Genomic DNA, 27528 nt, shown 5'->3' with positions numbered 1-27528 from the left:
TGAATGAACTTATTTACAAAACAGAAACAGAATCACGCATTTTGAAAACAAACTTATGGTTACCAAAGGGGAAAGGGGGGTGGGGGAGGGATAAATCAGGAGCTTGGGATTAATATATACACACTACTATATATAAAACAGATAACCAACAAGGACCTACTGCATAGCACAGGGAACTCTCCTCAATATTCTGTAATAACCTATATGGGAAAAGAATCTGAAAAAGAATGAATATATGTGTAACTGCATCACTATGCTGTACACCTGAAACTAACACGACATCGTAAATCAACTAGACTCCAACATAATTTAAAGTAAAATAAAATGATCTATTTACTAGGTAAGGTCAAGGCTCTGTCTGATTTATCTTTATATCCCCGGTACCAAGACAGTGTCTGGCAAGAAGCAGGCATCAAATTAGTGACCGCTGAATGAATCAATAATCCAGTGAGAGAATACCAAAACACGTCAAAAAACCTTCTCAAATATACGTGAGAGGTGGCTGAATGCCGCCATCCCACATGCTACCATCTCTCATTTATTATATAGTTTAAAATACCTGTAAAGGTATGATTCTCAGTTCTAGTCCCTAAAGATCCTGATGGGTGCCCAGGTGCTTCAGATTTTGAGAACCCTCCTGAGAAACTTTGTTCTAAAGCCAGAACATGAGGAAACATAACCAGCATTGAAAATGAGTAGGAAACCTTCCTCTTCCATTTACCTGTGTCCCTTTGAAGTAAAACAAACCCCAGGCACACAACATATATTTCATTGATTCTTCCACCCATCCATCCGTCTAAAAGTTTTGAGACCCTCCTACACTGTGCTAGGCACTCTCTCGAGCGGGTAAGAAGCAAAGTGAAAACCTGCACGTACACCAGACTCTACTCCAGGAGGATTTAAAAACAAACAACCACTTGTGTAGGAAACTTCAAGATGAACAACACAGGCACAGTGAGGGTTTAAATTAAGAGTGGGAACACATCAGCTTGCATCTGTCTTCTTCTTTTCAGAAAACATGCTAGGTCCTGATCTCTGACTTAACATGAAATCTCGCTCAGTTCTTATTTCCCATGGAGGATTCAACTAGGATTTTGAGGGTGGGCTCTGAGTTTCACGTCTTCTTCAATAACCCTATTAAACATTCACATAATGGGGCTTGTTTGGCATCAATCTAACCTGTGGGGATCCAAGGTTTGGCTATTTCAGTAGTTTAATGGAGTTGCTTCCCGTGCATTATACGTTTTGATGCAGAGCATCTATTCTTTGGTTTTTCTTCTCTCCTTCGCCCTCTAGAAGCCCACAGGCTTTAACTGATTTTTCTGTTGCTGAAATGTGCCCCCAGCTTGCACTCCCTGCAACTGCCATTTGGTTTATTTTTTTGTCAAAGTTGGCAACCTATTTTTTTTTTTTAAATCTGTCACCCCTTTTCTTCCCTTCAGGCAAGTCATTTTTACTGAGGCTGTTGTTATATGGCTGGAACAGGGAGAGCCAGGAATTCCTGAAGCCTGGCTGGGATCAAGGCCAGGCTGACTTGATTTATCCTCCTCTTAAGAGGCTGTCTTTGCCTGGTTGTTTATAATCTTTGGCGTGGTTTTCTCTCCTACCACCAACCCTGCCATCCGGCCACGATTTCTTGTCAAATCAGAAGCTTCAGAGTTAACTCTTTATCACTTTCACAATTCCTCAAATACTCAATTACTTGGCTAACCTCCCTCCCCCAACCACACATGTAAAAAGTGACAAATTACTGTTCAGAGACTGACAGATGAGCCAGGAAGCCAGCTGCTAGGTTTTGTGGCTTTTCCTGGGGCAACTTGGTGAGTTGTTAAAGAAAGGGGAGCTGAAAGGTGAACTGAGTTGTTTTTTTTTTTTTTTTTAACTCAACAATCCCGCTTTTTAATAGGGCAAGGTGTAGACCAGCTTCCTTACCTGCTGGCTTAAGGCAGATGAGCCTTCAGGGGGCTCCAAGCACTGGGCTTTGGCGAAGTCACAAGACAGAAGTCTGGGTCTCTGAACCACCACGCAGAATGTGGTTCACCAACACACACACGGACGAGCGTTCAATTGTGTTAAGTCGCTGAGACGTGGGGATTGTCTGCTAGAGCAGTTTGCTTACCCTGACTAATATAAAAGGGATATGAACACTCACAGGACTGTCAGGGGAGAAGGGCACTACGCTGTTCCTTCCACGGGCCAGGGAATCAAAGGCGCGCAGAGAGGGGGGCTCTACCACAGCTGCATGTCCTTAGTAAGACAAGGGCTTTCACGGGAAACACTCACTGGTGGATCCTTTGCTGGCTGAAAGGGGCAGTGTAGCAGTCATTCTCCTCCAGGTCTGGCAGTGTCTCCTTGTCCAGCCTCATTGGCTTCTTAGGTAACCATCTCCGAAAACTGCTTATTTGTTTATCGATCCTGTGGTACATGAAAGGCAAGACCAAAGGGTACAGCACGTCAGCATTGCCCCAAAACACGGGAGGGAAGTCTCCACAGAGCCGTAAATATGACCCCCACACTGCAGGCATGCTCACTGCACTCACGAAACTCCCACTCAACAGACAGAAAGAAGAGAGCCGAGACTCAGTGTTCTTGGGATTTCACCAAGGGGCTTTGATATGATTGTCCATGATATCACAGCTGTGAGTCATATGTCTACACATGCCAGTGAATGACCAAGGAACAGAACAAGGCTGGAAGGCTCTGGAAAGGAAGTGGACAGTCCCTTAAGCAAAGCAGCTGAGACCTTAACTTTGTCCATCCTGCAGATTCCAGAAACTCATTGTGTGCTTGGAAAATCTCCCCATCTGAGGTCTGGGAAGAGCTGTAGCTATAGTTAGCTTTGAGCGAGGGGTGACAGTGCATCCCAGGGGACGGACCGTACACAGAGAGCCCAATGGCACGATTTGCTTCCTGCCCCTCACACCTTCCCCAAGCAGGCTCTCAGCAGATGGCATGCTGTTTAACTTTCATGTCTCTTTTCAAGCTGAGACATGAAAGTTCTTAAGGTGCTGGGGCATCATGACACACGTGTGTCACTCTGGCCAGGGCACACGATGATACCAAGCCAAGGGAAATGACACTGTCTCCAAAGCAGTTTTCAAGCCATGGTTTCCCCCCCCCCCCGGCTACCTCCCTGTTCCCTCTGATTTCTGCTGATGAAAACGTCTGGCTTCCAAGTGACCAGATTCTCACCCACTCACAGCCAACCATTAGAGGGAGCAAATACCACAGCAGACTTTTAAATGATTATGCTACCTCAGGTATCTGTACCCCTGAAATGTTTTTTCTCCAAGGGCACATATCAAATAGCATCTCTGTGAAGCAGACTGAACAGGTGCCATTCGCGTTTTACACATCACAAAAGAGACCCACGGCCAGGGTGATTATCCAGCCAGTGAATAAAGCCAGAACCAGATGGCAGATCCTGCAGTCTTGATTTTAAAGATCACCCCCATCAAAGTAGTTGATAATGGGAATCTTCACTTAGGGGCTATTCAAGGGACACATTTCGCTGGGGATGAAAATCTTTAAATGCCTTCTAAGTCCATTAACTGACAACATATGGAATTTGGGTATGCTTTGTTTCTTTTCCCAATTAAAATCATTTACATGGCAATTTATCCTTTTCCGTGAAACTCTCAGCTGAAGGGATTATTTTTTATATAACCAATCAACTCCAAAATGAAAAATAACAGTAATCTTCTCTTCTACCACCTTTTATCCTCAGCTTTGTTCCAGCCTCACCACAACCCCCCACTCTGCCTGGTGGTGGCTGTCTTTTTTCCAGAGTCCCTGAAAGTTCAAACTGGAAAGAATCCTCCGGCTTCTTTAAGACCCTCGTCTCCAAGAGGACCTGTCCCCACCACATATACACACACAGAAGTAAAGACCCTACTCAGGGTCATGTACGCAGAAAAGAATAATAGATTAGAATGGCCCAAAGACTGAAGAAAGGGAAAAAGTTCCCATCTCCTTCATCCTTCAAGTCCACCCCATTCTCCCCATCATCTCTTTAAAGACACTTAAAATACAGTGAGATGATAAGCTTCAGAGAGGTGATATGACACAGTGGTTGAGAACATGAACCCTGAGGCTGGAGTGCCCAGATTCAAGCCCTGGCTCTGTAATTATTAGCAGTGTGACCTTGGGCAAGTTATTTAACTTTGCCATGCCTCAATTTCCTTACCTGTAAAATGGGCACGATAATGATGCTCAGTTCATAGGGTTGTGATGATTAACTGATCAATACGTATACAATGTCTCCAGAACGGTGTCTGGTGCACAGTGAACACTGGCTATTATCACTATCTTTTCTTTTTTCCCAAAGACAAGCATTTGAGCAACCAGTTTGCCTCTTAACATTTTTGTCCTTCTGCCCTTCAATTCAAAAGGTTAATTATGCTTCACCAGCATCTATCACTCGTCCAAGTTCAATGATATAGTCCTTAAATTAGACGTCCTAGGTTAAGCTGGTTGCCTTCCCTGTGGCTCTTGGCTTTACTTCATCTGATTGCCTTAAAAGTTGTTCACGAAAGAAGACTTTGGCCCAGAGGTTTTCCGTAATAGAGCTTTCACCTCCCACATCTCTCCAGTCGGCAGCACTAATCGGATTACACTTTGCAAGATTCGCATTCTCACAGAATCTGGGCTCTGCGCGCAATGACTATGAATTAAATCCAGATGGGTACAGTGCTCAGTGTGGATAAAAACAAAGCTGTAAAAATTCAGGCATAAATACTCCATGGGAACGAAATGGTAGCTTTCAGCAACCAGCTTGTGGAGCCACAATTTAAGTGAAATGTGGAGATGGTGGAGCGAGAGAACAGAGTATGAAAGTGATGAGTTCATTGAAAAATGAGGAGGGCGGGAAAGGAAGTGAGAGGAGGCTGCTTGGCATGGTGGAAAGGAGCTGGGATTTGTCCTTGGAATGCCTAAATCCTGGCTCTGTTGCTTATCAGCTGTGTGACGTCCCACAAATCACTCACCTTTCTGAGCTTTATTTTTCAAGGGTTTTAAAATGGGGTCATTACGATCATCATCATCTTATTGACCTCACAGCGTTGCTAGGAGGCTTAGAAAAGAGGACGTGCATGAAATGCTTTGGAGAAGCTGCTAGGCAGACAGCAGTGTTATTAATAACTCCTTGAGGACCATGGAGGCTAATGTAAAAGGGATGGAAAGGAGAGGAAGTGGGCTTTTGAAACCCTATGGTAGAAGAAAGATATTCAAAAGATATCTTAAAAGCAAGCCCCCTGAGACACTAACTGGGGGTGGAGGGTGTGAACCGGTCTTCATTGGGGCAGCCTGAGAAGAAACAGGAAGACAGCGCAGGGGCTGTCTCGGTCCCACCACACATGCCAGTCCAGGCTGTGTGCTCACAATGGACAGAAAAAATGTTCAGACGTGACCAGCAGTTTGTGTCCTCTTCTGGCTGGCGGAAAGGCCCCCCAAAGATTTCTGCACCCTAATCCCGGAACCTGTAAATATGTTGTGTGACATGGCAAAGGGACTTTGCAGGTGTAGGGTGATGGGCCTTAAATTAAGGAAAGCATCCTGGATTACTCAGGGGGACCCATTTAACCACGAAGCCATTTAATAGCAGAGAACTTTCTCTGGCTGGAGACAGGAGAGATGAGGCAAAAGGAAGGTCAGAGAGATTCAAAGCATGAGAAGGACTCAACCGGCCACAGCTGGCTTTGAAGATGAAGGGGGGCAGGAGCCAGGGAGTGTAGGCAGCCTCTAGAAGCTGAGAAAGGCCTTTGGTGAACAGCCAGTCGGGAAACGGAGACCCCAGTGCTACGACTGCATGGCCCTGAACTGTGCCAGCCACCTGGCTGAGCCTGGAAGCCAATTCTTCCCCAGCGCCTGCAAAGAAGAGCCTGGCTGGCTGACGCCATGATTTCAGCCTGTGAGACCCCAAGCAGAGAAACCAGTTGAAACCTCCCCCAGCCCAGACTTGTGACTTGAAGAACTGAGATAATAAATTTGTGTTGTTCTATGCCGCTAAGGGCGGGAATGTATTGTAACAGCAATGGGAGACTAACACACCTCTCCAGTCTTGGGCCCATCTTCCCCTTGAGACCTGACCTTGGCCAGCCAGGCCCCCATGGGCTGAGACTGACGTTCTACACGTTGCCCCTACCTCCCAGGTAGGTGGCTCGGGGAACAAGGGGTCTGTCCCTCTGTGGCAGGATGACGAATGGTCACTCTTCCACAAACCCACTCCTGTCCCCAAACTGTGCCACTCAGACATCAGTGAGGATCCCTTTCACCTTGCAAAGGAAAGACACATAGTGCAAAAGCCACCAGGTTGGAAAGCATGAGACTTAAGCTGGATGCCTGGGACAAGCCTTTTATCCCTTTTATCCTCACGGGGCCTTAGTAGCCTCATCTCTAAGATGAAAAATCAGATGCTTTCTCAATACATGGTGGTGACTTCAGCGATAATATCTTGGCTCTACCATTTTAAACAAACTTGAGTTAATACAGAGTTTTCCTTTAGGGATGTCTCTGGCGGTCCAGTGGTTAAAACTCTGCGCTTCCACCGCAGGGGGTGTGGGTTCGATCCCTGGCTGGGGAACAAAGATCCTGCATGCTGGGGTCAAAAAAAAGAGCTTTCCTTTTCAAGAGGCACAGTGGATAACCTTTCATATAGAATGACGACTCTGGAGTCAGCTGGAAGTGGATTCACATCCTCGCTGCCCAGAACGAAAATGGTGAGTGTCACGCTGGGGAAGGGACTAAACTCCTCTGAGCTAATACACCCATTACCTAAGGAAGTGGGAAGGATAAATGTGCGCACAATGCCTTGGATGGACAAAATGCTCAATGAAGTAGTGGTTTCTAGGATGAAGAAAATGATGGTGACAATGAACCTTTATTAACCGAGTTCTCAACAGACGTTCAAGAGCTATGATTCTCCCTTGTATATTGAGGTCTGTGCTTCCATGTCTCACAAACATCCCTAAACAGGCAACCCTGATATTTACTTAGGCCTGTAAAAGTCAAGAAACCAACTAGCCAGGAAGCACCCCATCTGTCTCTGCAACATAGGAGTAGGGCTGATACTTAGTGAAATCTCCTCTGACGGGGAAAAGAGGAAACACCAGCTTAATGATGGAGCACTGACTTTGGTTGGATACACGGTCACTCTGTTCCATTTCTGCCATTTACTGAGCAAAAGCTATCTCACAGACTGCACAGGCACCTCAATAAAGATGGATCAACCACTTGGGCATTTGTGCCCTTGACCTGTCAAGGTAATATCTAGACTAAAAGGTGAGTTACTTTCTTAAGAAAGTTGTTCTGGTGGTAAGTTCAGGGTCCTGGACCAAATGCCGGTTCATGACAGGTGAGGTTCTGCATAGCTGGAAAGAGCTGCCGGCACAGCACAAGCACAGACAAATGGGCACAGACCTGTCGCTTCTTCCAGGCTGTGCCTTTCCAGGGTGTGCCTCGGGAAGGTCCTTGTTAAAACAACTTGACCTCCGTTGTAAAGGTCAAGTTATCTCAGTGGTAAAGGGGAGAGAGACAATCTTACCCACCTTCAGGAGTGGTGATGATTACGGAAAAGGCCACATGCAAAGGACTTCACCCCCAACAGGCTAACCTGTCTGCAGGCTTTTATAAATCACTGGCTGTGCACAGAGTCCCAACCTGGATGCTGAGGGTGTACCCTGAAGAAGCAGAAAACAAGGGCCTTTCCCTGGAGCCACTAACAACCCAGGAGGGAGTTTGTACTAATGGCAACTTAATTAGGCTGAATTAAATGAAACGGGCTACTTCAGAGACACCTGCTTTTCCCCAGACCAGAATATAATAATAGCATTAGGTTTCGAACAGTTAGATTACATTTTCAGAGATCACGTGCCCAGAGAGCACCTACAGATGAGTACCCTGTATTTGCAGCCTCTCCTTGGATAGTTAGGGATCTTGGGAAGCTACTGTCATTCTTTTAGGTCACAAGGCTGCTAACTGGGGCACAGCTTAGAAGAGTCCAAAGGCTTTGGAACATTTACGTATGTTAATTTGTTTAAGACGAGGATGGAAACATCCAAGCCATTTTGTCATGTTGCCTGTATACTCATCGGATAAGATTACGATGGCACTGAGCGTATAATGCAGTAGGGACCAGCGTTCCTTCTGCCAAGCATCGCAAAGGAGAACAGCAGGCAGGATGTGCATGGGGGCGTGGAGGCAAAAAGAATGAGTAGTAATGAGACTGCAGCCACAAGCCACCCACAGTCAACAGATTTATTACTCTGTAAGCATATCTTCTGCAGATTATATTTGTACGATTTGGTGAAGGCAAAAAAATAATAAAAGTAAGGCAGAAGAACGATGATAAATTTCCTTTCCTGACTGGATAGGTAATTTGTAATACCTGTAAGTCTGCCCAAAGGTAAGTGTTGAAGCAGCCTTTAATAGACCAAGTATGTGAATGAAAAGAGCATTTACTCCAGAAATACAGATCTGAATTACATGAGTGTGCTTTATGACGTCAGGTGACCTTTCATAAATAAAGATATTTGTGAAATGACGCTCTATTTTTCTGCCTGCTCGGAAATTTCACGATTTCTAGTTCATCTCTCTTATCCTGAAAGGAGGTAGGTTTGTTTCAAGGGTGCTTTCACAGATTAATGAAGTGGAATATCATTTGTAAGAATGAAACTAAAAGCTCAATTAAATATCCATACGTAGCATGACATGAGAACTTCAGAACACTGGAAGTCAGTATTTTACTACTGATGTACAACTAGGATAACAAGTTATAGATGTGCCCTTCAATTTGTAATGTCATCCCTGGCTACAAAGAGACACACACTCTTCATCATCTAAATCAGGCTGTTCTGAGGTGAAGTGAAGAGTTAAAGTAGATACAAAATTTTCCGACAAACTGCATTTAAAAATTTGCACCAGACACTGGGCTTCAATAAGTTATACCACCAAACTGATGTCCCAGGTTGAATCCTATGTGGTAAGCAGTAAAGCTTAAGAGGTCATTCTGAATCAGTGTGTCATAAAACCATAGTTCGGACTTTTTTCCCCTTTATTTTGGCCCAGAGTCTTCCGGTGCCTCCTAAGGCCTAGATTTTTCTACAGTTGTAATGTGTGCACTTAAGTAGTCAGCTATACAGATACATATATCCCCATATCCCCTCCCTCTTGCATCGCCCTCCCACCCCTCTAGGTGGTCACAGAGCACCGAGCTGATCTCCCTGTGCTATGCGGCTGCTTCCCACTAGCTATCGGTTTTACATTTGGTAGTGTATATATGTCCATGCCACTCTCTCACTTCGTCCCAGCTTACCCTTCCCCCTCCCCATGTCCTCAAGTCCATTCTCTATTAAGGAAGTAGCATCAAGTTTTCCAGGCCAAAAATTAGTATTTAGTGAGCTGTTCTTCCAGTTCCAGGAACAAGGATTTCCCCAGCTCTTATTCACTCCCAGCCTCCCTTCTATACACATGGAGTACATATGATGAGTCACGTGGTCACAGCCTCCTCTGCTTTCCTCCTCTTGCTCCTGTTCTAAGGTAGTAGTGACCCCTCCTCACTGCCTCTGATTCATCAGGACCCTGCCCATTCTCCACCAGCTGTAATTTGGTTTCTATTACCCTCTACTCCGTAGTCATCATTCTCAAAATGTACTAGTTCCAGACCAGCAACATCGGCATCACTTGGGATCTTGATACAAGTGCAAATTCTTGAGCCTCACCTGTGGGGATGGGCCCAGCAACATGAGTATTAAAAAGCCCTGCAGGTGATCCTGACGCACGCTAAAGTTTGAGAACCACCACTCCATGGAGACTGCTAGCACGGTGGTTACCGTGGTGACCAAAAATCAATTCTCATCTCTCTTCCTTCATCAGTAGCTGAAGAACACCCCTTCCTATGGGAACTCATACGTGGTGCCTTTGGCACTGCCTTCCCTTAGTTCTCCTCCTACTTCTTAAATTGTTCCTTTTCATCCTCCCCCATCTCTTCCTGTCTCCTTAAAGCAGACTTTCTGAGCAATTGCTACTGGCCCTCTTCTCTTCACTCCCTGCATCGTTTCCTGGGAAATTACATCTACTCCCCTGGCTAAGGTCATGACCTCTATGGCTCTGTCTCCCAAACTGGGTTCTCTAGCTTTACCTCTAGCTTCAACTGCCGTGCCATCAGTTTCAAAAGCCTTCAGGACACCAACACCTCAAAGACCTACTGTGAGTCAATGTAGAATTATTAAAACAAAATTCACCACCTTCCTTACCACACCTGTATCTCTCTGAATTTCTACTCTTCTTTTGCCTCCCGATCCCTTAATACGGAAACCTCTTTCTATCTGCCACCATCTCTTGTTTTCCAAATACCTGCTAAGTCCTTTCGCCTATAATTTCACAATCTTTCTCATATATTTTGCTGTTTACTTTGTAGACGATCTTTTGGCTATTCAGGGGGAACTACAATCTGAATGTTTTAGAGTGAAAGCTAAAGAGAGAGAGATTATGACTTATTTTAAGGAAGCACTTTCTAAGTCAGGTGTTCACAGATGGGTTTAGGAATACGCTGTCTCCAGAGATGTTCAAACACAGGCTGCCTGACGATATAGCAGAGGTTCAAGCAGCCGATGAGTGGTTAGACTTGATGACATTTGATATCCCTCCAACCCCGAGATTATATGGGTCCTTTTATCACCATTTTCTTTCAAGCCCTCACCTCTTCAGTCCCCAGTCTGCGTCTGACACTTCAGGCAGTCCTGGTTTTTCTATACTTTTCTTTGTGGTCTCCTTTTCCCCCAAGCAAATTCTCACACCTGTGTACGGAGATTCACTCATTCATTTGCCCCACCTACTACACGCTAGCTGCTGGAAACAAGGAATTGGATGAGCCATCCTTGCCTTCATATACCTTCCAGGTGGAGAGTTGGACGTCTACATCATAGATTACAGCACAGGCCCAGTAATCTGTGTTTTAATAAGCCCTCCAGGTGACTCTGATGCTGGCTAAAGTTTGAAAACTACTGAAATAGGCTAAAGTGTGCACCAAGTTCTTGTAGAAGGTCATCATATGAAAAGGGATTCGTCTCATTGTGGTGAATCCAAATGCCATGGCAACTGCCTGATGAAAGAAGGATTGCTAATACGGATGCTGCCCAGGGAAATGTTTGGAAGCCACGTCTTAGTTTCTTTAAAAGCCCATTCTCATGTCATCCTTTGTTGAGTGCACGTGTATTTGAGTAACTCACTAAAATATATCAACTACTCTCCTACTTATCCTTCTGCATAGCACATTAACAGAGTGAATAGGAATCTTAAATCTCACAGAACTGAACTCTAAGATTTTCAGACAAATGCAATGGTATCCAAGTTTAACTATCAGCTCAGCTCAGGGTGAATGGTTACATAAGACCAATTAGAAGCTTGAAATTAGAATGCCAATGATCACCACAGAGTCAAATTAAAGGACATCACTGACGCCTCCCCTTCATCCCTGGCTTCTCAGAAAACAAGGAGAGACAAGCTTAGGAAGGATTCATAGCACAGTAAAGGCAATCTTCATCCAGTAGTATTTTTGGGGAGGATGGGTAAAAAGAGGGTAGGAGGGCTTCTGAATAAGGTCATACATCTGCCTACTTTATTAACAAACTATTACTAACATAGGCGGACCCCACCCAGAGGGCCAAGAAACCATCTGCTTTTGGAGAGGGTGATTGTCTGCACTTAGATTTCAAGTTACTTACAGCAGAGGGAGGAATCTGTGTGGGGAAAAGAGTAACATTCAGACCAAAGATGCTTTCTAAACAGCGGGCCTTTCTGGTAATTTATCTAATAGAATGGGGAGAGAAAAAACCCCAAACCCAGCCTCAGTAGACTTGCAGATAAATTCTGTCCTCCCAAGTGTGAAATCACAGGGAAGACTCTAAGAGGAACATTTCCATCTTTGCTTTTTTTTTCCCCTAGGCTATTTCCCTAACCTGAAATAGCGATTTTTGGCACGGCAGCCGGCTTTCCCGTGTGACAAAGGCCCGTCTTCCCCAGCTTGTATTCCTTGTCACTGTTGGAGCACACAGGCCAACAGCTAAAACAAACGCCATCATGACAGAGCATGCTACTAACCTGCTCATGAACTTGTACCGGCGGGGCAGGTAATAGATTTTTCTCCTGGAAGAACAGCAAAAATGAAGCCAGTCGAGAAGAAAACCCATCGTCAGTTACAGTTTGAACTAGCAAGGAAGGAAAGGAGATTGAAGATAGAAGCCTGTAAGAGGTGAAGAAGAAAAAACTAAAAAGAGATTAACAGTGAGAAATGTAGTGGGAACGGAGGGCATGCATTTTTTGAGTCATGAAATCATATGAAATCGTCTCCATTGATATCGCCCCCTCTCCGTGTTACCATCATTGTTTACGGCTGCTCTTCGCCTACAGAACCTGTGCAGAGCAATAATTTGGAGCAATTGGTATTTGTAGGAATTCGGCTGAGGTCAGCTCTTTTTTCAGGAGGCCGAGATGGGTTGCCAGCCTGCTGGCAACATACATAATTTAGTGGGCGCAGGATTACATTAACTAATATTTATATAGCGCTTTAAGTTTAGAGAAAGCTTCTCTCATCTGATATAGGCAAGGGTAATATAAAACTACATATTTATATTTGACAATCAGTATGGGACAGACACTAACAAATAGGTATCAACATCCTGTTATGAATAACCACACTAGAACATACTGCCTGACCCCTGGCCCTCATATCGGTGAATTCAAGAGATACACCAAGGAATCCTGGGAAAAAATCTTTTTAAAAATCAGACTTATTAAGGATCTGTTGGACTTCTATATACCTGCATTTTAAAAAGCATTACAAATGTAAATACTGGGTGTAGCGTGAATGGAGAGCACATGTATCAGATGCTTTGTTAAAATGCAGTCTCCCTTTCTATAGTTTGGGCTTCAACCAATGGGGTGGTAATGAAATGAACACGGTTTGTATGAATTCTGAACCGTTCCTGAGATATCTCACTTAGAGAGAATGGGAAGTTTATACACCAAAATTTATTTTGCATATCTGTGAAAACATAAAAACATATCCCATGTTGTTAACAGGCAAATTATAGAGACAAGAGAAAGATCAGTGGTTGCCAGGGGTTTGGGTTGGGGGGAGAAGGGATGAATAGACAGAGTAAAGGGGATTTTTAAGGGCAGTGAAACTATTCTGCGTGATACTATAATAGGGGGTACCTGACACTATGCATTTGTCAAAACCCATAGCACTGTACAAGGCAAGAAGTGAAACCTAAAGTGAACTATGGACTTTAGATAGTAATAATGTACCAATGTTGGTCCATCCATTGTAACAAATATACCACACTAATGCAAGATATTAATAATAAGGAAACGGTAAGTAGGGTGAGAGGGGGTATATGCGAACACTCTGTACTACCTATTTAATTGTCTGTAAACCTAAAACTGTTTTAAAAACAGTCTATTTAAAAAGCCCATATCCATGGACATATAGGTATTTAGCAGAAGCAGACTTTATTGACAATTTCCCACAAGAAACCTATTACTCGACTTCCTTTTAAACACTGGAGAAATAAAAATCCTAGGAGACTAAACCTGGGATTCAGAAGTGCAGTCTACAGAAAATAATAAATAAAGATTCTTGGAGGCATTTAAATAGTCAGCTAAATTGACATTTGAACATTTTGGTGAACTGACACGGCAGGACAATTTCTGCTTTGGAAATACATATGTCTCCACAGACAAATAGACAAATAAGCTAGAGTTATCTGTCTAAAACACCGGACAAAATGAAAGCATAAATTCTAAATGCACCAAGTTGCATCAAGTGAAGCTATGCTTAGGCAAACTCACATCAATATTAATAAGGCCAATTAGTGGCCACACACTAACAGTATTTCCTCCTAAAATATTGCCCTGTAGGAATTCCTACGTTTAAGATTATTATTCATAGCTATTATGGTTTTCATTTTATTGCCTGGATCACAGTCTCTGAATACTGCATAAGAAAAGTATTAATGCTGCTTGCAGGCAGCATTTTTCTGCTATGTAATGAGCACACAGAGGTATTATCTGTGATGCAGCCAGGCGCTTCAGAGATGAAATGCTTCCAGGTACTAAGGGAATTTGCTCATGTTTCTACAATCTGCTCAGGTTCTGTGCTTGAGAAGTGTGTTCCGGCAAAAGGTTTTATGAGGTTGCTACTGGGGAGGGGGGAATCAGTTTCACTAGGTTTGACTACTGTAAAACTACTACTACTATCAAAAGGTAGACTTTTTAGCTCTGTTGGCTATAAGATGTTGGTCTGATAGGTGACTCTATCTAAGCATATAGATTTATTTTCGGTCCTTATGTGTGATATAGTATTGATTCACATTGATAAATAACTGAAAAGTTTAGAACTATGTTTGTCTCAATTCTTTCGGGAATTTTGCCTTAAGGAAAATAGATGCTAGAAATCCAGCCTCTATTTTGAATTGGTATTAGGACATAAAGACCAGTAAACAAAGAAAATAAGGTGCACCAAGGAGATCTATTACAGGCCTATGAACGGAAATTGCCCTTCTCTAAATGTGTTCCTAGCTCCTCTTCGTTTCTAAGAACGTAGATGGTTCTTTGTGTCGATAACTTTCCACAGCTCATTAAGAGGTATATTTCAGAATTGGCAGTTTGTCTAATATCCGCCCACTGACTTGGTCTTTATGGGCAAATTGTGAACTAAAAGTATTTAATTCTTTAGTCCCTTTGGAACTGTCCTTGGTACTACACCCCTCCACCTCCTTTGAGAGATTCCATTATTTCCACATATCTTGGCATTTATAACTTGAGGTTTAATACTTTATTTCACTTCCATCTAGCCAATGATCACTTTTTCTTAATCTATAGGGAAAATAAGAATATTCACTGTAAGATGGAGGAAAATTAATCCCTTTAAATAACTGAGAAATCCATGCAAAGTGTTTTCTATTCCCCTAGGAATAAATATCAATGCTTGTGCTTGTGCAGTATTTATGACCTGATTTTTTTAAATTTAAAAATAGGTTATTTAAAGAAATAAGATCAAAAAAAAAATAAATAAGATCACATTTTCCTGAAATTTCTTGAACTTGTTTCAATGGAAGTAGATTTGAATTTTTTTCTGGAAGGGACCAGTCAGTAAGGACCTGCACCACTGATCCTGGGGTCTGGCCATTCAAAGAAGCAGTACACAGGGTTTCTAAAAATGGCACTTTGGAAATGAAAACGCCACTTGGAAAATATTTCTTTCTCACAGGCAGGTGAACTATGTGCCCTTCTAAGGACTGAATTAGCCAGACATTTTCACAAAAAGATATGAAGCCATTATTAGCCATGAGGTACTTATTGCATCTCCTAAACATTTAAAGGATTTTCTTAGAGTGTTCCAGTCCGCATTTCAGTTTTCTTTGTTTTGAGAGAGGAGTACATTAGTAGCAGAGAGAATGGGGGGGCGGGGACACTTTTACACCTACCTGAAAGGCATTCTTACATTCATTTGTTCTGCATATCTTCCGAGCACTTCCCATGGGGCATGCAACTTCACAAAGATAATGTCACTATTTGTTAGAGAGGACTGAAACAGAAAAAAGAAACTAAATTGAAAAGTATATCCAAGTCTCCTATGGTTTCAATTGAGTTGGAACTTAGACCACATGAACTTGTACAGAGTTTAAGATGGGGGGCATTCTTCAGCGACAAGCTGGCTCCTTATGTGTGCATATATCCACTCAACCAATACACCACTGTGTGGCAGGCACTAGAGAACCAGTTTAGGAGCAAAAGAGATATGCATGGCATTCACATTCTGCAAAAACACACACAAAAGAAGACAGGCAAAAACAAGTTAAAGAGAGAGGGACAGATTCAGAGCTACAAGTATTCTGAAGACAACAAAGTCTTAGGAGGAAGCGTTGGGGTAGGGTACCCATTTCTTTGGGCAAGGGTCAAGGAAAGTCCTCTCTGAGGAGGGGACATGTGAGCTGAGACATAGAGAAGGAGCCAGCTGGATAAAGAGCATGGGATGAATGTTCTGGGTGCCAAGGCCCTAGGTTGGGAAATAGCTTGGTATGTCCTATGGTCGAGGGACAGGGAGGCAAGTAGACGGGCTGGGGTGGATTAATCATGGAGACTGGAGCGAGCAGAGGGTGGAAAGGTGGGCAGGAACATGTAGTGCTTCACAGCCCACAACAAGATGGTTAAACTTTATTCTAGGGCCACGGGGAAGTCATTTTGATTTAGGCGTTCAAAGATCACTGTGGCTACTGCGTGGAGGATAAACAACAAGGGAGAGTTACAGCGAAAGCAGAGAGAAAGAGACAGGCTCTCAATCCTACAGGCAAAAGCAATAGTTGGTGGTGGTGGAGATAAAGGGACCTAAGGGATGTGAGTCTCAAATCTGGGTCAGTATCAGCAAAGGTTTTTCAAAGGACTGTGTTCTTTGGCCCCAAACCTTTGCCTCCTCTGGGGCTTCTTATCAACACAGAACTTAGACAAGCAAGTAAAACTAGAGCTTCATACTCTGTTAACCCCCCAACACATTTTGATCTATGCCTCTGACCAAGGGGACATCTCCAATTAGGAGATTTCCTTCAGAAGTCATTTCTCAGGGGGAGGGCTGAGTTATGGAAGGAAGCAGAAGAAAGATGAGAAACAGTAAGCCAGAGCAGTTTAAAATTAGCAAAACGGCCAATTATTTAGCCATATCCTTCTCGCACACAGTCGTTCTGAACTGCATACTATTTAAAGTTTTACAGTTTAAGAGTATCAATTTAAAACTTTGTAGTTTAAGATATGTTAGGCCTTTGTGGCTGAACTCTCCCTATAATAGTATTTATAAACAAGCCAATATTTTTACACAGCTGACAAAAAAAGCTCAACTTTATGCTTTAGCTGGGGTGCATTTGCACTGCAGGGAATTGTTTTTATATTGCAGATGAAATGCAGTTGTAATTCATCTCTTGTATTTTCATTCAGGGTCTTCTGGTTAGGCTTATAAATAGTGTACTTAATTCATAAGAACTCCTCAAGATATTATGAAAATCAAGCTGGTGTCAACTACAATGTTCTCAGGGACTTTGGTGACACTGAATTTCCCATGGGGAGGAGGGCCAAGGCCCAGATCCACAATGGTGGTCGTGGGGTACCCTTTGATATTGGTTAGGAAAATCAAACTTTCTGGCAGTTCAGGCTGAAATAAGGTTTTATCTTTCAGCTTAGGATAAGCAGACCCCTGTCTCTAAGCTCCTTGAGAACAAGGAAAGTTTCTGTTATTCATGGGTGAATCCTCTGGGCCTAGCACAGTGCCTACTATAGACGGTACACTCAACCAATATTTGTCTAGTGAAATGTGAACAGTTAGTCCTGGCCCCAGTGAAAGCTGGGAGTCCTATGAAGCCAGAAGTGAAGAAGATTAAGTGACTCTTGGAGCCCACATAGCCGATTACTGCAAATAAGGTGCCCACGCAGAGAACAAACACGCCAGCAACCACTGAAGAAGCAATGACTAGGGCTGTGTCTCTTTGCACAAACTGGTTTTCTGTTTAGTAACCTATTATCTCCCTGCACTGGGTGCTTACAGCCAGGTAGCCAGGGGTAGCGTGAATGAGCTCATGGGTGGCAATGTCCATACAGGAATATACAGAAACACAGCACACACACTCTCCATTGTGTCCCATTCATGTCTGTGGATGCGCTGATGCCTTGATCTGAGATGTTCTCAAAGCTTATCAGTTGAGCATTCTTGTGCTTTGGAAAAGATTGCCACTTGTTTTTCCATATATAATATAGTTTTCTAAGTTAAAAAGCAGAAGAAAGATTATTTTTCCTTAAAATGGGCCTTTCTGGGGCTTCCCTGGTGGCGCAGCGGTTGAGAGTCCGCCTGTTGATGCAGGGGACAGGGGTTCGTGCCCCGGTCCGGGAGGATCCCACATGCCGCGGAGCGGCTGGGCCCGTGAGCCATGGCCGCTGAGCCTGCGCGTCCGGAGCCTGTGCTCCGCAACGGGAGAGGCCACAACAGTGAGAGGCCCGCGTACCGCAAAAAAAAAAAAAAAAAAAGGGGCCTTTTTGTTTATACTAAAGATACACTTCAGAGTCTGGGAAGGTTTTGTAGCTTCCTCACTTGGGAGGTTTCATGGTAATACCGGGAATGCTTTAAATTCACCTAGCTTTCCGACAAGGTTCTCACTTCCTGCTATTTCTTCTCTCATATTCCCATGAGAGAACGAGTAAAATTGTGCAAAATAAAGAAGATGGGAATGTGACTGATTTACAGAATCAGTCAAACCTTGATTTAGATAGAGGATAATCTCAGAATATACTCTCTTCATGGAATTACTGTGATTGCTAGTTTTACAGAAAATATACAATCTATTGCAAGGATAATCATTTTGTAGATCTCCCACGAATGTATGAAAATATTAAGGAGAATACAGTACTATGTTCCATTTAGGGCACGTTTTACGTGCCATACTTCTGTGTGTTGGAAAAGCCAAGTTCATCTGAACACATACTGAGTCAACTAAACTTCTAATGTGGGATCTCAACCATTTTCTGCATAAAAGAGCAACTGCTTTGATTAATTCAGCATGATAAAAATAACTCCATTTTCCTATTATTTCAATTAGAACAATAATTATAAAACCATCACTCTATTTTTTAGTGCTTTATAATTTTAGAAGCACTTTTACACGTTACCTCATCTTATTCTCCAACTTGTAAGAGAGGCTTTACTTCAATTTCTTAAAGAAGGAAGAGACTAAGTCAAGTAAGTCACCCACAGCCAAACTGAAAGTTTATCCCAGGCAAAGCTGAGTCCACAGCCACATCCCCTGACTCCCTTGGCAATTTTATCTGATAAACTCTGAGGTTTAAATAAATCCATGGCTTTTATGTGCATTGAAGACACAATCTCTGAATTCTTTATCAGTTTATACAAACTAATCTGAAAAGAATTTCGTATTTCAGAAAACAAAGCAACAAAAACAAAGAGGGAAAATTAAGCTATATTTAAGATGATCTTGAGAAAAATGTTAATTGAATTCCCATTAATGATGATGAGTGTCTATTCGTGTGTGTGTGTGTGTGTGTGTGTGTGTGTGTGTGCATGCTTGCACACCTGTGTCTATGTGTATGGGACTTATTACTTATACTCTGTTTTTAAGGAGAAACTGAACTTCAGCCCAGACAAATAAACGTGAAACAGATGATTGCTAATTATATAGCTCATATATCACTCTTTTGTCCGGTGCTGAATGATTACGCTACCGTGCTTAAATAGGTTCTTCCTCGTTATTAAGTATTCCTTTCCACATAAATCCAAGTGTGCAAGTGCCAAAATGAAGAGAAATAAAAATGAATTTTTTGCAACATAGAGTTGTTTCATTAATATACTGCAGTAAAAAGCCCTTAGGTTAGAACACTGGGGAGAAGAAAAATGACCATTTAGAGGAGTCTGGAAAATCTCCTTAGAAGAATGATTGGAGAAATTAAGAAGTAGCATGGAAAACACCTGGAGGAGAAATAGGTAAGATTCACAGAAAACATCCCTTCTTTCTTGTTCATTCAAGAACATATTGAACACCTTCTATGTACTAGATGCTGGGAACGCAAAGATATATAAATCGTGGTCCTTGACCTGAAGGTTAGATACGGCAACAGTAAGGAAAAGAATAAATAGCACGCCATGATCTAACGCAAGCAACCCACCTCTCAGAGACATGTAGATGCAGACATCTCTCCATCTCACGACCCCCAAAACCATGGCTGGAAGAGGGTCTGGGAGCAGGGGCATGGAGGCACATCAGGAACTCAGTTTAGGAAATGCTAAGTAAGTTTGTGATGGTCACGAGAAGATGTCCTGTGTGTAGATAAATGAGTCTGGAGCTCAGGGGAGCAGTCTGGGCCAGAGATACAAAGTAAGTGTGGCCAGGACATAGACAATATTTAAAACCATGGGATTGGATGAGGTCAATCTGGGAGAGAGTACAGGTACAGAGCCACGTGGCTAGCTGGACCAGACGTTAGTTAGGAATGCAGACTCTGAGGTTTGACTGCCCATATTCATATTCATATGTCTACCTCTTACCAGCTCTGCGATCCTGGACAAGCTATTTAACCTCTCTGTGCCTCAGTCCGTTCATCTGTAAAATGGGAAATGATAGCAATAGCTATCTATTGAGTTGTATTAAATGGCATAATACAGGTGGGGTACTCACAGTACATCCAAAACATGTTAGTCATCATCATCTCTAAGAAGGGCCACACCACATTGGCAGTGGCGGGAAGAACACAGCTAGTTACGTAGTTACAACCTGTGAATGCGACAGATAAGGAGCGAATACCTGCAAAGGATTTTCCAGTCTTTGACCAGAAGGCTAAACCAGAGGAAACCCTGAGAGTCAGGCCCCCAATTCCTATCTCCTGTCCTTCCACAGTCCCCTACATGTTCCTCCAAGGACATTCATTCATTCACTCATTCAACAGACATTCATTAAGCGACGACTATGTACCAGGTACTCTGCTAGGTGCTTGGATATATTACGGTAGCCCAAATTTACAGTCTGAAGCAGGAGGCAGACATTGAACAACAAATAAACATATGATTTAAAATTATGAAAGGTGGTAAAAAGGACAAGAATTACAGTGCTGTGGGCCAGTAGAAGGCAGGGTACAGCTGTTTGATCCCTGCCGCCATAACATCTAACCTCAGATCCAAAAGCTGAGAAGATGTCAGCTATGGGAGAAGCCAAGTGAAAAGCATTCCAAGCAGAAGGAACGGCAAGTACGAAGACCCAGAGGTGGGAGATGACACTAGGAACTGAAAAGGCTCAGGTGACTGGATACTGTAAAGTGTGAGGCAGGGAGAATACCTGATAATAGGGCTGAAGAGGAGAGCTGGGGACACACACTGCCAGGCCAGGTTCAGTGCTGTAAGGAATTTGGATTTTATTCCTCAGGTCAAGGGGAAGTTACCAGTGGATTAAAGACAGAGGGGTGACGGCATCACTTGTTTCAGAAAGTACACTCTGAATGCCCTGTGGGGAATGTCCCAGGGGGAGCACAGGGCTGAAAAATTCACTAGAAAAGTTATTCCAGGAGGCCAGGTGGCTGGAACCAGAAGGTAAATGCGGCAAGGAAGGGAGAAATGGACAGACTTGAGATCTACCTGAAGGTAGATTTGAAAGGACTTGGGATTGATCAAATGAGGAGAGTGAGAAAAGACTCCGGCGTCTTAGAAGCATGTGCAGGTTGTTTTGTCTGGGAAACTGGGATGGTTAATACCACGTGCTGATGTAGACGAGAGTCAGGGAGAAGATGGCTGTTTACTCTGGGATGTGCGTGTTTGAGGTACCTGGGCGACAGGTACACAGAAGTTTGAAGCAGGCAAATGGATATGGGAGTCTGGCTCTCAGAGGGTGGGACCTATTGAGAATTGCAGGCATGTAGCTGACATTTAAAAGCATAGAACTTGATGAGGTCACCTAAGGAAAGAGCACAGGGAAGGACTGAGCCCCAGGGCACACTAACATTTAGAGGTTTGGAAGAGGAGAAAGCAACCATCAAAGCAGACTGAGAAGGAGCCGTCAGAGAGGGAGGGAAGCAAGGAGAGGGACGAAGGCAAAGCAGAACCCAGGAGGAATGGGTTTCTAGAAGGATGAAGTGATGAGCTGTGTCAGATAAGCCAGGGGCAGCTCAGGTAACGCTTCCCGCAGCTACGCCTGGGCTGCTGGCTAGAAGTGGCCTCATTCATCAGTGCCCTTTGTCCCAGCCTTGCTGCTGTGGCCGCCTCCCCTTTGCCTGCTGACACTGCCCTTGGCCCCCGGCCTGCTGCTGATGTACAGCTGAGGTGGAACTCCACTTCTAACAGTGTCCAGCTTGTCCCCTGCAGGGAAACTTGGAACTTCCATGTTCTGGCTGGCTTTCCTGAGTCAGAGCTGAGTTCGAGGAGGGCACACGGGCACCAAGCTGTGTCTGTCTCCCAAGCACACCTCCCTGCCACCCACAGACCAGCGAACGAAGCCCATGTGTGACTCCTCTGGCCCACGCTGGGGAAAGCTATCGCCGCTTCAGAGCATCTTGTCAAGAAGTCAGAAGCGGCTCCAGTCTCCGCTCTGTGCCCAAGGTTCCCAGGCTGTAGCTCTCGCACACCTGCCAGGGATTCCGAGACAATGAACACTCCTAGCAACCTCCAAGGATTCCCCAGGTAGACGTGCAGATGGGACTTCCCTCCCCCTGCAGGCCCTCATTAGACACACATCTCTGATTTCAAAGAAAAACTCATTGCAATTTTGGGTTCCGTTTGACGTCTGTGATGTTTGCCTGGATGAGATCACGGTCTTGTACAGAGTCACACGCGGATAATGTGTGTGCACGCATCAAGGGAATGTACTAGAAATCACGTTTGCCATAGAAACCTTATTGTGGGAAATTTTTATCAATCTCTTTTCATTTCAGGTCCGCTTTCGCTGACTGGGTTATACTGAAACAGGATGGTGACACATTTTAAAAGGTAGCAGGAGAAAAAAGGAAAGCAATTTAAAAGATTTGGTTAATCATTTCTTTATCAAACATGTATTGCAAGTGCATTAACCACTTGTGCTGAGAAAGGGTCGTTTATGTTCTAATAAGGCAACTGGCTTTGGGCTATACAAAAATGAGAAAATTCCTGCCCCTGAGACGCTAATACCCTAGCCATGGAGAGAAAAAATGTATATGTGGAATTTAAGTAGAATTACAAAACAAGGGCTGCATGAGGATATGCAACCTTCCTTTAGACACTGAAGGAAAACAGAGTAGAGAAAGCACACAGTGTAGTGGTTAAAAGTCCAAGCTTTGGAGTTAGGGTTCAAGTGCCAGATCTGATATTAGTAGCTGGTGACCTTGCACAAGTTACTTAATCTCTGTAACCCTCAGTTCTCTCATCTGTGAAATGGGAACAACAGCAGCGCTTCAGATTTCTTCAGAGGACTACAAGCTTTACTGTATGCAAAGTACTTAGCCAGTTCCTTGTGCACTAAAAATACTCTTTAAACAGTAAGAAGGAAGGCTTGTAAGTAATTGTGGCAGGTAAAAATATTTTTTTAAGTTAAAGCTTTAATTGAGGAACAAGATTTCTTTCTTCCCACCAGGTTTCCAAATCTTGGCCATGAAAGTATATCCGTGGAACATTAGGAACACAAAGGTGCTTGCCTGGAGGGACCAGGAAAGGCAGCTGCAGCTGCAAACTGAACTATGTTCCTCTCCACAGATATCACAGAGTGAATGCCTGGCTTGAAGGAAGCTGCCTGGCTCTCACTTGCAAGCTCATTTCATTCATCTAAGACACCAAGTGCATCCTGGGGCTACATTTGTGCCAAACAGGGACAGGGAACAGGTGAGCAAGAAACGGGGAACGAAACAGGGGTCTGTTTGGAAATAGCCCCCATGGGTCTACGGCAGCCCAGAGTATCCTATGTCAACCGGACGCCCTGCAAGAGGCTGTTGAACTTAAAAAAGCCACTCAGCTCAAAAGACGATCCCCAATCCTTGTTTAACCTTGAAGAAAACCGTTTTAAAAGAGCTGGAACTTCATTAGAGCACAGAAGACTACAGGAGACCTAGGCTTAGATACTTTCTAGAAGTCCCCTTGATGTGACTTGTTAGGTGATCACTGGCCAACAGCCAACCATGTGCTGCTCTGTGGTGGAAAGAACACCTGGGCCAGGTCCTGTCACAGCCCTGCCTTGCGAGTTTGGGTAAGTCACCTCAGTTCTCTCACTGGCCACACGGAGACAACATGACCCCCGGAGCTGCAAACGTCTAGGGCTATTTTGAGGCGCAGACTAAAATGGCCTGTGAAAACATGTTGAGAACTGTCCAATCCTGGCTCTCTCTCTGGCTGCACCTTAGATCTGGAACCTGGCCTCTTCCCTGCCCTCGATTTCCTCACCTGCAAAGGAGGGGCTAGAATCATTCGGTTTGTTCCAAACCTGTTCAGCAGAAGGGCACCTGGAAATCATGGTGGTCTCTGCAGCTGACCACGCATCTCATCACGTGAATTGTAATTTAGCATTCACTCACTCATCCATTCACGTCGTCCACAGACCTTCACTGGGGGCCTTCTACGTGCCAGGGACTGTCCTAGGTGCTGGGAGTACAGCTGTGAACGAAACAGGCCGAATCCCTGCCCTCGTGGAGCTCAGGTTCTATGGGGGACACAACCCTCAATGAACAGACACACGATACTTCTGACGGTGTGCTTCGAAGAAGAATAAAGAAGGGGAGGAAAACAGAAAATAACGGTGAGAAGGAGATGCTATTTAGACAGAGTGCTGCGGACAGGCCTTTTGATAAGGTGACGTTTGAACAGAAACCTGAAGAAGTAGGAAAGAAGCCTGTTCCATTATCCAGGGAGAGCGCATTCCGGGCAGGGACAAGAGTTAATGGCTGAAAACCTGAGGCATAAAGACGCTCCACGTTTCAATCTATTGGGCACAAAGGGTCGATAGCCACTTGCATCTCTTCTGTACCCCCTCAGGCAACTACCTGGATTTCACTCTCTCATAACTATGTTGCCAGGAGAACAAAGTGAACCCCTGACACTCTGGGGACAAGAAAGGAGAGATGACTTTCCAATCGGGAACTCAGATAAGCCTCTTGGAGAAAAAAAATAGGAACAGTAGAGGTGGGAGCAGTTACATAGTGCTACCACATGCTACGTAGTGTTTTAGCTTTTACACATGTTAAATAACCTAATCTTCACACCAACCCTATGCAGCCAGCATCATTATCCTGCTTTACTGCACATGAGGAACTGAAGCACAAAGATCTTGGCTAAGATCACACAGTGAGTGAGGAGGGAGCCCGGATTCTCACCAAGGCAGCTGGGCTCCAGAACCGCTGCTTCACAAGAGGAAAGTGGGGCTCATGAATACGTTTTCTTTGTGGATTCAATTCCATTGTCATTTTATTTTTTCTGAAAAGTACTTAATTAGGTATTGAAATGCAAGGTACAGTGCATACAGTTCCCTCTAAACATCCTAAAATGAATGTAAGGCCAGCGGTAAAAACAAACTTGAAGCCTGGTTCTGCCACTCACGCTCCCTGTGTGTTTCTGGCACGACACCAGCTCATGAGCCTGTTTCCTCCTCTGTAAAATGAGGACAATACCAAGCATGACTGCTCTGAAGCTGACACGGTTGTCAGCTTACAACCACTGCGGGTGGTTCAACAGCTAAGACTTTCCTTCTTCCTCCCATAGAATGCTCGGGGAACATTCTGCTAATTTATAGCTAATGGCGGAATTTTTTTTGGTGGATCTGGAATCCAGTCTCTGAAATGGATGGAGAAATGTACATTTCTGGAGGGTTAAAAGACTCAAAGTAATCGCTAAGCAATTTCAACTCCTCTCAGTGGGGCTGCCATCTACTCAGCTGTGTGTCACCAGGCAAATGACTTGCACTTTCCTGAGTTTCAGTTTTCTCTGAAAAATGAGGGCATAACTCCCTAAAAAGACTTTGTTTCTTTTCATTTTTTTAATTCTCAATTCCCTGAGGACTCATCAGAATTTCGGAGTGTAGTTCAAAAAAACTCTTCAGCTGATTCTGACGCAATTCTCTCTCCACAACTCATGTACATGCGTGCGCACACACACACACACACACACACACACACTTATTGTGCCCTGGTAGAGAAAAGCCTCTGAGCTACTGTATGTTCCTAAATGGTCACAATCCTCACCCCCTGAAGATGACATTAGCATCAGTGACAGGAAATAGGTGTGTGGCTTTAGATGTCACCTATCATCTGATTCTTCCAGATCCCTGTCTTTGGCTCAGAACCCTCTTCCGAGTTCCAGATCAGCAACGCCAACGGCCAACATGGTGTCTACCCCTGGCTGTTGCATGGGCACATCAGACTCAATGTGTCTAAAAGAGACCCACTTCTCTGGAAAAAAATGCTCTTCCCCTCAGTGTCCCCAGATTCAGGAAGCGGCACAATCCTCCTCCCAGTCCCTCAATTCCAAGGGTCACCTTTGACTTCTTTTTCCTTGGCCCACATTCAGTCAATCATTGTGTTTGACTGACTCTACCTCCTACATCTCTCTCCAATCCGTCCACTTCTCTCCATCTCCACCACCCCATCCCCCTGTAAGTCTCCATCATCGAGCTCCTTGAAGACTCCTCGAAGCTGGGCTCCCTCCAGTTCCATTCTTGCCTTGTGTATTGTCGCTGACATCAGAGACGCCTTTAAAAATGCATCGTGACCCACGGTTTCCCATGGCCCTCTGGAAAATCACTAAGGCGGCCAGTGCATGATCCGGCTACTCCTTTATCTTGTATCATTTTTCCTTTCTCTGGGTTCCAGTCACATGGCCCTCATCTCTTCTTCTTTCCACATCCCCAAACTCCTGACAGTCTTGGGGTTTTCTCACATGCTATTTTCTCTGCCTGATAAATTTCTGCTTCTTTATTTTGTTTTTTTTGGTTTTTGTTTTTTTTCGCGGTACGCGGGCCTCTCACTGTTGTGGCCTCTCCCGTTGCGGAGCACAGCCTCCGGACGCGCAGGCTCAGCAGACATGGCTCACGGGCCCAGCCGCTCTGCGGCATGTGGGATCCTCCCGGACTGGGGCACGAACCCGTGTCCCCTGCATCGGCAGGCGGACTCTCAACCACTGCGCCACCAGGGAAGCCCTCTGCTTCTTTAGATCTCAAGTTATGTGGCAAGTTAAATTCTAAGACGGCCCCCAAGATTCCCACCCCACTGGATTCCACATCCTGAATAACCAGGTAATCACCACTCCTCGAGTGTGGGTGGGACCTGTGAATGAGGGATGGCATTCCTGGGGTTGGGATACTAATCTGTTGACTTTGAGTTAATCAAAAGAAAGATTATCCTGGATTGGCCTGAACCAATCAGGTCAGTACTTAAAAGAGAGTCTCGAGGTCAGAGAGATTCTTCTGCTGGCTTGGAAGAAGTAAGGTACCAATGTGAGAGGGCCCAGGAGGGCTAAGAGTCGTCAACAGCCTCAGCTGAGAGCAGCCCCTGACTGACAGCCAGCGAGAAAAGGGGGACCTCAGTCTGACAACCGCCAGGAAAGAAATTCTGCCAATAACCATGTAAAAGGACCTTGAACTCCAGAAAGGAAGGCAGCCTGGCTGACACCCTGATGGCAACCTTGTGGCATCCTGACTGGAAGACCCCACTGGGTTTTATCCAGACTTCTGACCCGCAGAGAAACTATGAGATCATAAACATGGGCTGTTGTAAGCCTCTGAGTTTGAGGTCATCTCTTATGCAGCAGTATAAAACTAATACAGGTTATATCCCCATTAATTCTGAAATTACATATTTCACTGCTGTCTTTAGGAAAGTGTACAGCTTCCCCACAACTATATTCCCAGTATGTTACTAAGCATGTAGTCATGGAGAGGACATACTACATGCTTAGTATGTTACTAAGCATGTAGTCATGGAGAATGAACATTTCCTCAATTAATCTGTGAACATCTTGGGATCACAGATTAATTGAGGAATTAA

General features: G+C 44.2%; 1 protein-coding gene across 2 annotated transcripts in view; it reads right to left on the bottom strand.

Annotated features, from left to right (window-relative positions):
* Positions 1-27528, bottom strand: part of ANO4 (anoctamin 4) — a gene marked incomplete at both ends in the record, with an annotated part of 231406 nt that overhangs the window by 142044 nt on the left and 61834 nt on the right. For both annotated transcript variants that reach the window (XM_082850054.1, XM_082850055.1), the window contains 3 exons: positions 2284-2415; positions 12097-12141; positions 15486-15586. In XM_082850054.1, coding sequence (XP_082706180.1) covers positions 2284-2415; positions 12097-12141; positions 15486-15586 — 278 coding nt within the window. The remainder of the gene's footprint in view (positions 1-2283; positions 2416-12096; positions 12142-15485; positions 15587-27528) is intronic.

This window comes from Leucopleurus acutus, assembly GCF_964270905.1.
Source record: "Leucopleurus acutus genome assembly, chromosome: 11".
Classification (NCBI taxonomy): domain Eukaryota; kingdom Metazoa; phylum Chordata; class Mammalia; order Artiodactyla; family Delphinidae; genus Leucopleurus; species Leucopleurus acutus.
This window is presented reverse-complemented; position numbering and strand designations above follow the sequence as displayed.